The following is a 15,601-nucleotide window of genomic DNA, read 5'->3' as shown; positions in this document are numbered from 1 at the left end:
ATAGAGACTGTGTTTTATGTCTTCTGATTTTTTTGCGTGATCATATAAGTGTTACCGATTCTACCTACTATTTTTTATAACTTGTTTCAGTTTGTCATTTGCGTATTGGTACATAAAAAACAAGGTAATATTTTATGACACAAAGCCGCCCATATTTTACCTATGATATACATCCAGGAAGATATACTTGCATTTCGACGTTTCGTCGAACTCCTCTCTCAGGAGAGGAGTATCTCGATGTTATACCTGGTGATATTCTAGTGGTTGAATGTCGACCACAAAATGGTTAGTGAACTGAATTTACGTTTTGTTTTGGTTCATCAGTTTTAATCAGTCATTATTATTATTATTATTATTATTATTATTACTATTATTGACAGAGAAACGGACTGCATTTGTTATATTTCAAGCTTACAATCTTTTTATCTTATGTTTTTATTTTTAAGTAGTATTAGACTGAGTGTTAAAAGATGAAGTACAGTAGTCTTAAATATTTTAAAAGATATTTGTTTTAATGGTTGGATAGTTGATGTGTCCAAAAGGTTTTATGTATCCGTTATTGACGGTCTTGGCATTTTTCAGTAATACAAAACTTTGTAGTTAGCTCAAAAAGGATGCCTTTCTGCTACAGATTTTTGTAACATTTAATTTTGAAAACTATTTTAGAGACTTTTAATTATATACAATTCATCGAGGCGATTAATATAGATTCAGTCAATTTTGATTGTGTCTAGTACTTAGTTATAATCCACTGTATAATTTTATATCCTTATATATACATATATCCCATTTACTATTTTTTTGTACGCATCATTTCTTGTTTAAGCTACGGCACCGACCTCTTTTTTATATGGACTTAATGAAACAACAAAACATAAAGGATATTTCCCGGCATATTGTGTAGATATACGTGAATTCGGATCACTTCAACTGAGAAGCAAAAGCACCGATCGGATTGCTTATATCCACTTTTTACCAAATTCACAGAGTATAAAAGCTACAAATGTTGATCCACAAAGCTTATCACAACCAGTTATACCTCCAAGGTGTAAACGTTTACTCAATTTATCTTCCCCATCCTCGTTACTCAGTATACCATATAATTCATATTCTCATTCATGTACGAATTTGTCGGTTTCTTCCCAAGATATTTTACCTCATGAAATTCAAAAGTGTAATGTATCCGTACCAAGTAAGTTAAGTTAGAATTTCACCTTTTAACCAGTTCTTGTTATGTGATTTTATGTGCATGTTAATTGATAAGTTGTGTTGAATCATATCATTACAATTTATTATTGTCTCAATATTTCGCTTACAGTCCGTGATATTTATTATTGATGACAACATAAGTAATGTATTTTACAAATCTCGCTTTTTGAGGTATTCAATGAGTTCACGCACGTCAAAATACCATAAAATAAGCGGTGCCTCCTGCAATAATTGTGTAATGATTGTTTACAAAAACATACGACAAACTAAGCAACGTCATTTAGTTATATCAGTCCAACAATAGCAATCACCAAATCGAAACGATAACTATACATGTTATTTATGTAAATTATTGCAAATAAAAAGTAGCTCAATGAATTCATACGAAGTAAAGAACTTTTTAAAATTTTAGGAGAATACATTTACACTGATAAATAAATAAAACTTCAGATTCATGTAAATATCTCACATCAACAAAGGGACATTAAACAGTGTTCTAACCCGTTAATTATTTGCATCCTATTCTCTAAACCCTGACTATTAAGCAACCTCATTTGTTATTTGAAATCTCGAATCACGTTTTGATGGGATCTTTCTTTTCCTTCTATAGACTTATATATTTACCAAACAATCATAGATACGAACGTACAACTTGAGTAAAGGATTTCGTCGAAAAAGAGTTTTGCTGAATTCTCTTTATTTCTATTCAAAAATGATTGGTAGCGATATTAGTTCCTAAATAATAATAAGTAGTATAATATTATGCACTAAAAGAAACCGAAAAGCGAAGGATGGAAAATAAAAGCAGGATTAAAACCCAAAACTAGTAAATCAGTATTTTTTTTATGGATCAAAGCATTCCTAAAACTCAAAGTTACAAAAGTGTGGTCAGATAGAATGCTGGGATTTTTTATTATGACCATTCTTTCCTCCTTATCCATAACGTTATTTCGTTTTTAAAAATATTCTTTTTGTTCCCAGCGTTATCCTACCGGTGTCATCAATTTGTTAATGTTTCTGTGAGTTATCCGCTAATATGCAATTTATGTAATGATTATATAGTGACACCAAGGTGCAATGCTAATAGATGTTTTACTTGCAAGTCTATATTTCATCTTGTTTGTGCTGAATACTCTAAAAGATTTGAAGTATTCACGTGTCAGCCTCCAAGAAATGATAATTCGACGATTAAATCAGAGAAACTGACTTGTTCATCAACATGTAATGCCTTCTCATTATTGTCGTCCTCTATTTCAACCACTGAACAGGTACTTTTATTTCGTGATTGGTTTTCATTCATCTTCGATACTCCAATATTCGATAAGATTTTATATTAATAGTTTATTATTTATTTAAACACATAAATATTGGTACAAGGAGGCACCAGATATATATGCGCCTCACAAATTTCATTTGATTTGTGTGAGAGCTGTGATACTGCCCAGGTGCCTAAACTGAAGAGGTGGTTTTTTTAGGGGGTCTCATCCCGAGCCTTTGACCTAAAGGTTTGATCCACAAGGCAATGGAGCATCGTGAGGAGATGCAGTCCCATGGTAGCCGGTGATCAACGATTGATTCATACGCCATTTGTTCTCTCAGGATACTGGAGCCCATGTGCACCATTGGTTTGGAATCAGGATTTTCCAACTCCCCTAGGTGGACTTTCCGTATCCACCAACCCGGTTAAAGCGCCGGACATTCGCTTTTCGTCCTCTCAATTCCGTGAACAACACCCCCGCCACGAGAAGGCAGTGAGTAGGACTTCCCTGGCAGAGGCTATATACACGTGGCCATGTGAGAGCATTTCGAGAGGAAGAGCTAACTCTCCCCACTCTCGACCGTACCAGGGCATTAGGAGGCAATAGATATATTAGTTTGCGTGTATTTATTGCAAAGCTAGTAATGAAGCATCATTAGAGATGCGACATAGTTCTCTTTTTCCTAAACATATTATAACATCATAAACATCTATATTTTTAGTCGGGATGGAACACGAAAACAGTCTTCAAATTGTTGAAAATGGGTACCATTGTTTTTCCTTCAGAGATTTGTTAATACTCGAATCAAAAAATAAAACCAAAAAGTTGATCGACCAGACTGTATACCTCTGAAGATAGAACGTAGAACTGTTGCACAAATCAGTCTTATCTACTTGAGGTGTCGTACTCGTTTGAATAGATCCATTTTCAATAGTGTAAAGGGATTAGAGAATTAGTATCACTTGTTACTCGTTTCGCATACCTATTGTTATGTCTTTTGCACAGAATGTCTTAATTGTGGCCTGTAAAGTATAGGTTGGACACTTGTAAATGCAGAGAATCTCATGAAAACATTTCTGTAAATCAATCTAGGGCTCAATTTTCGTTGTGTATGGTTTATGACGGTTACTTGGATAAAACTGGGGGGATTTTCATAGAGCTATATGGTTAATTCTAAGGTTTACCTAGTATCTGATTTAAAATTCCTGTACTATGGATTTATCAAGCTTTTGTTAGCTTTGCGTTGTAGAGAAATTTTGTAGCTAGAGATTAAAACTACAATTATTTCTCATATTCCAAGCCTTGGTGCTTATATGTGCGTTTTTCATCGAAACAAAATGATTATTGATGAAGTCACCCAACTGTATGGCAAAATGCTTATAATCGAATATCAGAACGTAAAAGAATACTACGCGATTGTCATAAATTAATATTTTTTTTTGATGAGATAAGCATATCAGGTACTGAATAAAAGGACTTTGGCTTAAACGAGTAAGATTATTTTCGTGGTGTATTGGTTTGGAGCCAAATAATTTTATCACAATGAGGGTTTGTGGAACTTGTAGTAATTTAATAATTGAATTCATGAGTCATTTTAGGCTAGACTACCCTCGAAAACCTGGAAGCACTAGACGGTCGTTTCGTCCTATTGTGGGACTCCTCAGCAGTGCACATCCCCGATCTCGCACGCGGGATTCGAATCCAGGACCTATCGGTCTCGCGCGCGAACGCTTAACTTCTAGATCAATAACCTATAGTCTACCACACGGTCATGCGGAAACTACTGAGATACAGACAAAATTTAATGTATAGTTTAGACACTGTTATATGTTTGAATTTTTGATCGATGGTTGAAGTAATATAGTTATGTAGAGTTGTTTTTCTCCTTTGTCTACTGAAGCGTTTCGCATAGTTTATCAACAGTTTAATCTGTCATTATGTACTAGGAGATCTTATTTAGACTTTCTATTTTCTAATCTCTGTTACTCAACTTTGGTTTTTTTTTAATAATTTTATCTGTAGATAAACCGGTCATTAGGTGATAACCAATATCACTATCTATCATTAAAAAGCGATTGAATATTCGCGATTAAATGTTAATTAATATTGCTCTAAGGTATTTTATGTTTTGGGAGGTTTCCGCATTGGTTCAACGCAATTGAAATTACATTTAAGTATTTTAATTATTTTAATAACCGTAATTAGAACTACATTTAAATAATTGGATGAAAATTCATCTTATTTCGTCGAATTTCTATCAGTTGCATATAACCCGATAGAATAATTACACTAACATCGTATAAATAAAGAATGCAGTTTTAGGAGTATAATTTTAATTTACTAAGCTCGCATTTCTTAAATAAACTACCAGTTTATCATATAATAATAGATGTTAGAAAGAATAAAATGTAGGTTAGAAAATGGCCGATAAATCTAGGAATGATAATGATTTGATCACGTGAAAACCTATCTAGTCGGAAATAAGTTCTTAGGCTCGATGAAAAGATTATTATCGTAATACTATAGTGGTAGAAATAGTATTGAGGGGGATATCTTTGTAAGCTCATGATATCTTTTAAACGCATGTTTTGTGTATTTTTAGCCACTGGTATCTTGGAATTGTACTCAAGTAGCCCATTGGTTAGCTGTTGTTGGCCTTTGTCGATTTGTTCGATTATTCATCAAATTGAATTTAGATGGTAATTTCCTTTCAGAAGTTACTTATGATTCACCTCATTTGTGTAGAGTAGCTGACCCATTTGCTCGTGAAACATTAGAAAGAGCAATACTGGTGAGTTTCACTCAGTATCCTTGTTTCATCTATGTGTTCATGCTACATTAATTATCCCCCAACTTAGCGATTGTTAACTAAGTAGATTTAAATATATGTACTTATTTTTAGTAAAACAATGCAACTAGTTTCATGATAAGTTCATAAGTATACTATTTAATAGGCTTACTATATCAAGCCATCGTGCCGACATAATTTAGCAGACGATTTACACATGATTTTTAAATTTTTGTCCGGAATTTTTCAATACGTACAATACTCGACTTTTATTTGTTAAATAAGTGATTTACGATCAGCCTTCATTTTAGTTTGATTGATTGGTTAATTTTCATAGTTCTCTCACATTGTGCATGAGGGTTAAGCTCATAAAAATATACTTGGTTAATGTGAATGTTAAACTATTTGACGGAAATAAGAAATTTTTTTCAATGTTGTAGATAAATCATGAATTTCTTTGGTTGGTACTAAATTTACTGATACATTTTCTCATTCTACGTATATGTTTTTAATCTCTTTGAAATTTGAGTCTCTCTTTTCATTATCTTACAGTCTGTGCATTTGTCTGTTGACTTTATAGTGTTTCGATTTTCTTAGAACTTTATAGTGCTAATGTGAAAATTTGGACAAAAAACTACCGTACAGTGCCGTGTTTGGTTTCTCTTTTTTATCGACCTATAGGGGTCGAACTCACTACAATAGTCATTTAACGATATCGTAATTTGGAGGCGAATCTGGTTGGGAAATCACAGAACTAGAACAAGATTCATGCTCTAGGGATCTAGCATCTCTAAAGATGTTGCTTTTCTTTTCAGTAAAAAGTATTTAGGAGACTATTGGGTATACATTTAATATCTTATCTTTCTCATGACATTTTGTTGCAGATGATTGTGGGGACTTCAAGAATTGATAAAACTTCGGGGTTAGAAATCACCACTATTCTAATCCCCTTTCGCTTTCGTACGCATCTTCGTGTGAATTCCAACAACAATTGCATCAAAGCAGCATAAGTCGTTCAGTCAGTCAGCTATAACGTAGGACCAGGGACATATATGCATCAGTCCAAGTTGCCACACTTTATTAGCACAAGAAGATGAACACTGAATTCATATAAAAGAAAGATTGTATATATAGATATAGTAAAGGAAGAAAGAAAGATATGAAGCTATTTTAATCTCATGGTTTAAGGGAAGACAAAGAGTGTATACATCTACGCCATTGTGATCGATTCTGAGCCATGTCACACAAAGTCTCTAACACTTGGTTACGATAGTCCCGACTGTTGCCGTTACCTTGACGTGGTGGTCGGGCTTGCCTGTCGTGATGAAACAATCGGGCTATACCGGCTGGAGCAGTCGTTCCTCAAGGTCCTACCATGCCATACAGGTCGGTTAAAGAGCGGAGAGACTAAAAGCAGGAAACCCAAGGTCCGAAGGCGAAGTCGTACTACTGACTGTACAGAGGTATGACGGCAGTAAGGTGTTTCCTTCAAACGACCAACATAACAGCGATGCTTCCTTCCCACAAGGAAGGGTAGAGTTAGAAAAGGTCGACCCTAAAACTGCATACTTCGCCTTATCCCACGGGTATCTGTCTCCGGCGGTAAGGTTCCAACAAGTACGGAGCCAACACGTAAACTACTCACGAAGAGGCCGTGTGTGACCGACCTCAAGCAGTTGTCCCTTAAGCACTGCAGTCACGCTCTTAGGTCATTAATACCACGTCTAATCAAATTTCCTTTTCAAGTACCTCTAGAAGAATCCTTCCACGGTTTGGGCAACTGGGAAGTGATAACTGCCCTCATACCTCTAACAGCACTCAAGATCACTGTATTCATAAGTTGTTCAGACACTCTTAACTATACAATAATCCATTTCCATAATTCCGAATTCTCTTTTCTGTTTATTCATGGTTGCCACAGGCTTCTGAATTCCTCTCTCTGTGGCTTATGGTGACAATTCACACATATAAGTAGTAATATTGACTCCCGAAGACTGCCCCTTTGTTTGCATGCTGTATTTTTTGATAACCTAACAAATATGTCTAGATAATGAGTTTATTGTTTTTCTGAAACACATCGAAATTCCATTGTGAATCATATGTAGTGTATTATCTATGTGTATCTGTTGATGAGTTCCACTTAACTGCCAACCACATGCTACTTGTCTTGGATGATTCAGGGAAATGTGTAGTCTCATCAGCTCAAATCATATGAACATAATTAGAATTTAATGCCATGGGGTTTTATTTATTACACTTCATGTCGGCTAACGATAGTACCTACTTGTCTATTTATCTACAAAAACGTTGTTGCATATATTAAGGTTAAACCAGGTAACTGGAGTGAGTTAGTATCTGGTGTCAGATCTCAACTCTGCTTTTTGTGCCTAACTTTTTTAATATTCCATTTGAATATTAATTGACCATTGAAAATTGACGATAGTTATCATTATCTATTTGGCAAATGTTCGTACTTGTTTTTATTTGCATTTTCTCATATATTACTAGTGTTTTTGTTGCATGATGCCACTTGTCTTCATTGGTCTTGTGTGAAAATTTTGTATTTTTCTTTCTTTTCTGTAAAAGACTTTGCAAGGTAAAGAACCTACTCCTGGAGAAAATCTGGATATATTCGCGAATTTGGATATCGATGTAAAATGTCCAGGAAAAAGTAGCGATTCTCGACAGCACGATTTTCAGCTCACTTCTTTTTACAGAACAGTCTCCTGTATAGTGTGCAATATTCCTTTGTTAGGTATCCCATCACTGTTACTTTTATCTTTTTTGCTTATTGTTATATTAAAGTCAAATTATTATCGAATTATAAAATCATAAAATTAGAATCACCAGGAAATATATTACAGTACAACTTACAAATTTCAACAGAAAATAACATCAGTTCTGTCTTCTATTGTTGTGATTTTAAACACACATGAAGCAGAAGTTGTATTTGTGGAATTCTAAATACAAGCAACTAACTTACTTACGCCCGTTATCCCTCGTGAAAAAGCATAGGCCGCACACCAGTATTCTCCATCAAACCCTGTTCTGGGCAATCCTTCCCAGTTCTTTCCAGTTGTTATTCGTCCTTTTCATATAGTAGTTCTCCACGTTTCGGCTCCGTACAGTAGGACTGTCTCGACGTTCTTATTGAAGGTTGGGACTTTGTTATCGGTTGACAGTTGTTTTGAGTCCCATATGTTCTTCAGTTGTAGAAATGCTGTCCTTGCTTTGCCAATCCTCGCCTTTACATCTACATCAGATCCTCCTTGTTCATCCATGATGCTTCCCAGGTACGTGAATGTTTCCACCTCTTCCAAAGTTTCTCCATCAAGTGTGATTGTGTTGGCGTTCTCTGTGTTGTATTTGAGAATCTTGCTTTTACCTTTGTGTATATTGAGGCCTATTGATGCAGAGGTTACTGCTACATTAGTTGTCTTCATCTGTATTTGTTCTTGTGTAAGGCATAGGAGGGCTATGTGATCTGCGAAGTCCAAATCATCTAATTGATTCTGAGATGTCCATTGTATTCTGTGTTTCCCGTCAGATATCGAGGTCTTCATAATCCAGTCCATCACCGTAAGAAAGAGGGAGGGGGAAAGTGGACAGTCTTGTCTGGCTCCGGTCCCTACTGGGAATGCATCTATCAGCTGTCCTCCGTGCACGACTTTGCACTGTCGTCCGTCGTCTGAGTTGTGGATAATGTTGACAATCTTCTCAGGAACTACATAGTGTCGAAGAAGTTTCCGTAATGTTTTCCGGTCCAGACTGTCAAACGCCTTCTCATAGTCAACGAAGGTGATATACAGTGACGAATACCAATCAATTGATTGTTCAACGATGACCCGTAGTGTCGCAATTCGGTCTGTGCACGACCGATCCTCGCGAAATCCAGCCCGTTGATCTCGAAGATGGGCGTCTACTGTGTCTTTCATCCTGTTCAGCGACACTCTGTTGAAAAATTTCCCTGGTACTGACAACAGTGTGATACCTCTGTAATTCTCACATTTGCTCAGATCTTCTTTCTTTGGTATCTTGATGAGGTGTCCTTCATTCCAGTCCGTCGGCACTTGTTCCTCCTCCCAAATCTTCTTGAATAGAAGGTGAAGCATGTTTGTTGTTACTTCAATGTCTGACTTCAGTGCTTCAGCTGGTATATTGTTAGGTCCTGCCGCTTTTTTATTTATTTATTTAAACACATATATATTGGTACAAAAGGGCACCAGATACATATGCGCCACACAAAATAATGAAAGTAGGAAGAGAAGGGATGAAAAGATAAGGCGGACTGAAATGTACAACCAGAAGACTCTTTCAGTTAGGAAAGTTAGAACCATTCTTTATGTAGAGAGTAAAAGAAGGTTGCAGCAGGATCGCCACTGGCTTCTATTCTGAGCCATATCTGATAACGTCTCTAGCCACTGTGTTGCACCATCTCTCGGACCCCAACCAGGGAGTCGTGAAGGACCAACAGAAGCTAGCCCTTTGCAGCTTTCTTTCATGCCACGACACCATGTCATACACTGACCTCCTCTCCGCTTTTTCCAACCATTCCGAGCGCCGTCGGCAAATAATGCACGACGTGGAAGTCTCTGGGACGACATTCGTAAAACATGTCCAAGCCACCGAAGTCGGTGTTTCAAGATGGTGACACCAATTGAATTATCGTCTCGGCGCCCGAACACACGATGCCGAACCTCTGCATTACTAACATGGTGTTGCCACTGAATGTCAGCAATCCTTCGGAGACAACGATGATCGAACACAGAGAGACGTCTAACATCCTCAACTCGGAGAGGCCAGGTTTCACAAGCATAGAGCAAAACTGCTCTCACCGACGCGTTGTAGATCCGACCTTTTACAGCCAGACTAACATCACGAAGGCGCCAAAGATGGCCCAGATTGGCATAAGCCGCTCTGGCTTTCATTATACGTGCATCAATCTCATCACTCACGCCCCCACCAGCACTTATATAGCTGCCTAGATACACGAACTTCTCAACTACTTCAATCTGCTCACTATCCAGGGTGAGTACAGGATGAGAATCCTGCCAGTCTTGTAGGAGTACCTTGCACTTGGAGGGTGCAAAGCACATACCGTACCTGCGGACACTGATTGCCAACTGATTAAGTGCGGATTGCATGCCTTGGGCATTATCGCACAGTAAGACAATATCATCCGCATACTCAAGGTCGAGAAGTTGTTCTCCAGGCAGCAGATCCACACCGCCATTACTTACATCCATCAGAGCTGTTTCCAGGATGTCATCGATGGCAAAGTTGAAGAGGAATGGTGAGATTGGGCAACCCTGCCTAACCCCACTGCTCGAATGAAACAAGGGAGAAAGGTGGTTGTATGCCCTCACTCTGCCTGAGGTGTTCGTATACAGGGCCTTTAAGATGTTAATGAACTTCTCAGGCACACCTTTCTTCAATAGACAATCCCAGAGAACAGTCCTGTCCAACGAATCGAAGGCAGCCCTGATATCAAGAAACACTACGATTGTTGGCCTGCGATAAGTATGACGGTGTTCTAACATTTGGCGGAGGGTGAAGATGTGATCAATGCATCCTCGACCAGAACGAAAACCAGCCTGCTCCTCGCGAGTCAATTGTTCTCGGGTTTTAAACAACCTACAAAGAATGACAGAAGCCAATAGTTTGGACGCAATCGGAAGTAGACTTATCCCCCGATAGTTGTTACAGGAACAACGTGAACCCTTTTTAAAGATAGGGACGACTATTGACCCATTCCATGATGTTGGAACACTTTCTTGCTCCCAAACCTTTGCAAACAACACCGTCAGTCCCTTAGCCAGAAAGTCACCACCATCTTTAAAAAGAGCCGGAGGTAAGTCATCTGGGCCAGGTGATTTGTAACGTTTCAAGAGTTGGAGTTCCTTGCGGACTTCCGCCTCGTTTGGTGGATCAGTCGTCACCGGCCATGGGGGGCAGGACAAACTGGTCGATGTTGCCGGAGCAGCAGGCCAGTTGAACTGCCCTTCGAAAAATTCCTCCCATCGTCTAAGACGTCAAGAGATGTTAGTGATTGGCATCCCGTCATCCTCGTAGATTGTTTCACTCACACCAGACTTCTTGCTGCCAGTGGCTCGGATGAGTTGGAAGAGCTTCCGGCAGTTACCAGATGCAGCTGCTGCTTCCATCTCATTAGCACGCTCCGACCACCAGGCTTCTCGGTCCTTATGCAAGCTTTGCCCGATTTCATTACGTAACAGCCTTCGTTTGTGGTCAAACTCACGGTCACCCGGAGTAGACCGACGGGCTTCGATGAGTTGTAAGGAGCCAGAAGAAACCCAGTGCTTGTAAGCGGGACGTTTCGCGAAGCCGCAAGCGGCTTTACTCGCCATTTTCATGGCGTCGTGAAGATGCAACCAATGTTCATCTATACTTTTCGATGGGATGGTAGCTAGCCTAGAAGCTAGCTCCGCTCGATACTTACTTGCAACAGAAGTTGCAGCCAGTTTACTAACATCAATCCGTTGGTGGTGGTCAATCCTTCGGCCACTGAAAAGTAAGGTGAGATTGGCGCGGACCAGGGCATGATCAGACTCCAGATAGGTACTGCAAAAGGAGCGGCAGTCTTGTACACAACCACGCCAGCGGTAGCTGATCGCGATGTGATCAATCTGAGTCCAGGCTTGAGATGCAGAGGGAGGAGGCCAGATGGCACACCAGCGATGACTGTGCCAGAAGTTAGTGCTAGCCAGAAACAGGTTGTGGTCTGTGCATAGTTGCAGCAAACGGTCCCCGTTATCTGTCCTGCGACCAACAAGTCCCCATCGGCCACCTAAACGACTCTCTTCTGTGCCTAGACGCCCGACCCGAGCATTCAAGTCTCCGGCTAATACTACAATATCTGTCGAACGCGCTTTCTGGAGAAGAACTGTTAACTGGTGGTAAAACTCATCCTTGATTGCATCTGGGCTGCAATCTGTCGGGGCATAGGCGGAGATGACGAAAAGACACCGTTTCTCACGCCGATTTCTTCTCACTTTGATGGAACTTTCTAATCTAACAGCACATAACCGACTGTTAATGGGGATGCAATCGATTAGTGCTGCCTCAGCCCTAGCGCTTAGTGCAACACCAACGCCTGCAAGACCAGACGAAGATGCCACAGAGTCCCCGGATAAGCGCACGTGAAACAAGCTTTTCGAAGCGACAGATGGAGAACGAATTTGTAGTACTTCACTAGAGTCTTGAATACGGGTCTCGGATAGACAGCAAACATCAACATTAAGACTTTCTAAAGACATAGCCAGCCCCATCTGTTGTCCGATCTGCATTAGTGTGCGAACGTTGAAGGAAGCCAGCTTGAACGGTGTACGTGGTTTCAGAAAGACTGCTTCAGTATTCGTAATCGGTGGAAACATTCACTTTCAACCAGACAGTGACTGGAGATCGTTTAGATAGGACAGAGTTTCCACCATGGGCGAGCTACTGCATAAGTTGGAAAGGAAGGATACACAATTTGGGAATAAAGGGAGTGAAAAAGCGACGTAGTAAATAATAGTAATAATAATAATAATAATAATGGTAATAATAATGATAATAGTGTAAATTGTCTTACTTCTAATATGAGCGAGAATAGTATCGTCAATAGAATTCATCATTTCATTTATTTGCGAGAGGGCTGTGATACTGCCCGGGTGCCCAAACCGAAGCAGGTGGTTTTCTTAGGGGGCCACACCCCGAGCCTTTGACCTAAAGGTCTGATCCACAAGGCAGTGGAGCATCGTGAGGAGATGCAGTCCCATGGTAGCCGGTGACCAACAGCAGGTTCATTCGCCATTCGTTCCATCAGGATACTGGAGCCCATGTGCACCATTGGTTTGGAATCAGGATTTTCCAACTCCCCTAGGTTGACCCTCCGTGTCCACCAACCCGGTTAAAGCGCCGGACATTCGCTTTTCGTCCTCTCACTTTCGTAAACAACAGTAATGCCACGAGAAGGCAGTGAGTAGGACTTCCCTGGCAGAGGCTATATATTCGCTGGCCATGTGAGAGCATTTCGAGAGGAAGAGCTAACTCTCCCCACTCTCGACCGTACCAGGGCATTTGGGGGCTTTCCCACTCTTGATTTGTCTGATGGCCATCTTGACTTCTTCGGTCGTTGGTAGAGTGACTTCTATGGGTGGGTCTGTGTGTGTTGCTTCGATGTCCGGTGGATTCAATGAAGCTGGCCTATTCAGCCCAATCTTTTCCTCTGTTTTTGAATCTCCGTGATTGTCTTTCCTTCTTTGTTCTTGACTGGTCTCTCTTGTTTATTTACCTGCTAGCTTCTTCGTTATATCATATAGTTGTTTCATATTCCCTTCTCTTGCAGCTTTTTCTGCCATCGTTGCTAATTCTCCCATGTATTTCTGCTTGTCGGCTTTATTGCTCTTCTTCACTTCCTTGTTCGCTTCTGCGTAGTCTGCTTTTGCCTTGACTTTCTCTGCTCGTGTTCGACTGTTGTTAATTTCTGTCTTCTTGTTATTCCTTTCTTCGATCTTGTCCAGGGTTACCATAGAGATCCATTCCTTATGATGATGCTTCTTAGGACCCAGAACCTACTGACACGTTGAAGTTAGTGCTTCTTTTATCCCTTTCCAGTTGTCCTCCATCGTAGTTTCTTGTTCTTTCAGTAGATCCTGTAAACCTTGGAACCTGCTGTTGTGAGTTATCTTGAATTCGTTGAGTTTGTCAGTATCTCGAAGGAAGACTGTATTGAACCTTTGTAATGCTGTTTGTCCAGTTTTCCAATGCCTCTTTAGCTTCAGTTTCATCTTCACAACCACTAGTTAGTAGTGACCTTAAGCTATGTCGGCTCCTCTCCAGGTTCTCACGTCTTCCATTGACCTTGTGATTTTTTTAATGATACAGATATGATCTATCTGGTTCTCCGTAGTGTCATCCGGTGAGACCCATGTAGCTTTGTGTATGCGTTTGTGTGGGAATATTGTGCCACCTATAACCAATTTGTTGAATGCACATAGATTTGCAAATCTCTCCATATTTTCATTTCTCTCTCCTATTCCGTGTCGTCCAATTATATCTTCATATCCTGTGTTGTCCACTCCGATTTTAGCATTTAGATCTTCCATCAGGATGGTGAGGTCCTTTCTTGAGCACTTAGCTAGGATTGATTACAGCCTCGAGTAGAACTAATCTTTATCGTCGTCGTTGCTATCATTGGTGGGTGCATAACATTGGATAACATTCATTGTGATCCACTTCTTCTTTGTTTTGAATGATGCTTTGATTATCTTGGATCTATGAGGTTCCCATCCTAGGGGTGCATTTCGTGCTCCTCTGGATAGCATTAGAGCAATTCCCTGAGTGTGTGTAGCATTTTCCTCTTCGTGACCGGTTTACAACAGCATCCTTCCCTTGTTGTCCAGTTTGTGTCCAATGGGTTTTGCTGATCCCGAGTACTGCGAATTTGTATCTCCTCATTTCCATTGCTATTTGACTGGTCTTCCCGGTCTCCCACACTGTCCGGACGTTCCATGTACCTATAAAGAGTGATGCTCTGGTTGTTAGAAGGAGCATCGGCTTCGTGACTTCCGAAGGATCTCGGCTTTCATCATGAGACGTCATAATTCTTCCTTCCACTCCCAGAGCAGAGTTTAAATGGTTTGAATTATTTTTTCTGGTTAGCGTTTTTTTAGCGAGTTATTTCTTCTACGGGATGGGGTCGCTAACCCCATGCCTAACCTTCCGTCTTTATCTGGGCTTGGGACCGGCAGTAACTCTAGAAGAGCTACAGGCGGAGTTAGAGGATATCCGTAGGCTACTAGTATTCGATCATAGGTGTCTTCGAAACATTGCTCGTATATCCTAGGACCACCGGATAAGTAATGCAGTTGTTAGGAAACGGGTAGTAGGTAAGGATGGCAAATCAATTGATGAAGTAGTGAAACCCTCCTCCTTTGTGGGCTTGGGACCGGCAGTAACAAGTAACAAAGTATATATGTAAATGTTTTCATGTGATTGCTTGTTTGTGTTGAAACTATTATTGGTGTTTCACTAGAATCATAACCTATTTTCTGTTCATTTTCGTAGGTTTCAGTCATCAGGGATTTCAGTGTAAAAAGTGTGGAGCTATTTGTCATCGTATCTGTAAAGCTTTAGATTATTTTTCAAATTGTCCTGGAGTATTTTGTGCAAGTAAAGCATTTAATCCGGAAAACCAGGACGCTGGCTGTGGAACGAATGAAGTTCCAACCTCATTGGTTCCGTATGTTAGTGAATACTTTGGTGTTAAATTGGAAGAACAAGTAAAGTTATTGTTTTAAAACTTATATCATGAATATATATACATATATATATATATATATAT

At 39.6% G+C, this 15,601-nt stretch overlaps 1 protein-coding gene across 1 annotated transcript in view; it reads left to right on the top strand.

Annotated features, from left to right (window-relative positions):
- Positions 1-134: 134 nt before the first annotated feature.
- Positions 135-15,601, top strand: part of Smp_196030 (putative gtpase activating protein) — a gene marked incomplete at both ends in the record, with an annotated part of 24,075 nt that continues 8,608 nt past the window's right edge. The window contains 4 exons of the mRNA XM_018789872.1: positions 135-285; positions 827-1,192; positions 2,191-2,477; positions 5,071-5,259. Of these exons, the coding sequence (XP_018655272.1) occupies positions 135-285; positions 827-1,192; positions 2,191-2,477; positions 5,071-5,259 (993 nt within the window). The remainder of the gene's footprint in view (positions 286-826; positions 1,193-2,190; positions 2,478-5,070; positions 5,260-15,601) is intronic.

The sequence above is a fragment of the Schistosoma mansoni genome, chromosome W, assembly GCF_000237925.1.
Source record: "Schistosoma mansoni strain Puerto Rico chromosome W, complete genome".
NCBI classification, from domain to species: domain Eukaryota; kingdom Metazoa; phylum Platyhelminthes; class Trematoda; order Strigeidida; family Schistosomatidae; genus Schistosoma; species Schistosoma mansoni.
The sequence above is the reverse complement of the archived record's forward strand: the minus strand, read 5'-3'. Positions and strand labels throughout refer to the sequence as shown.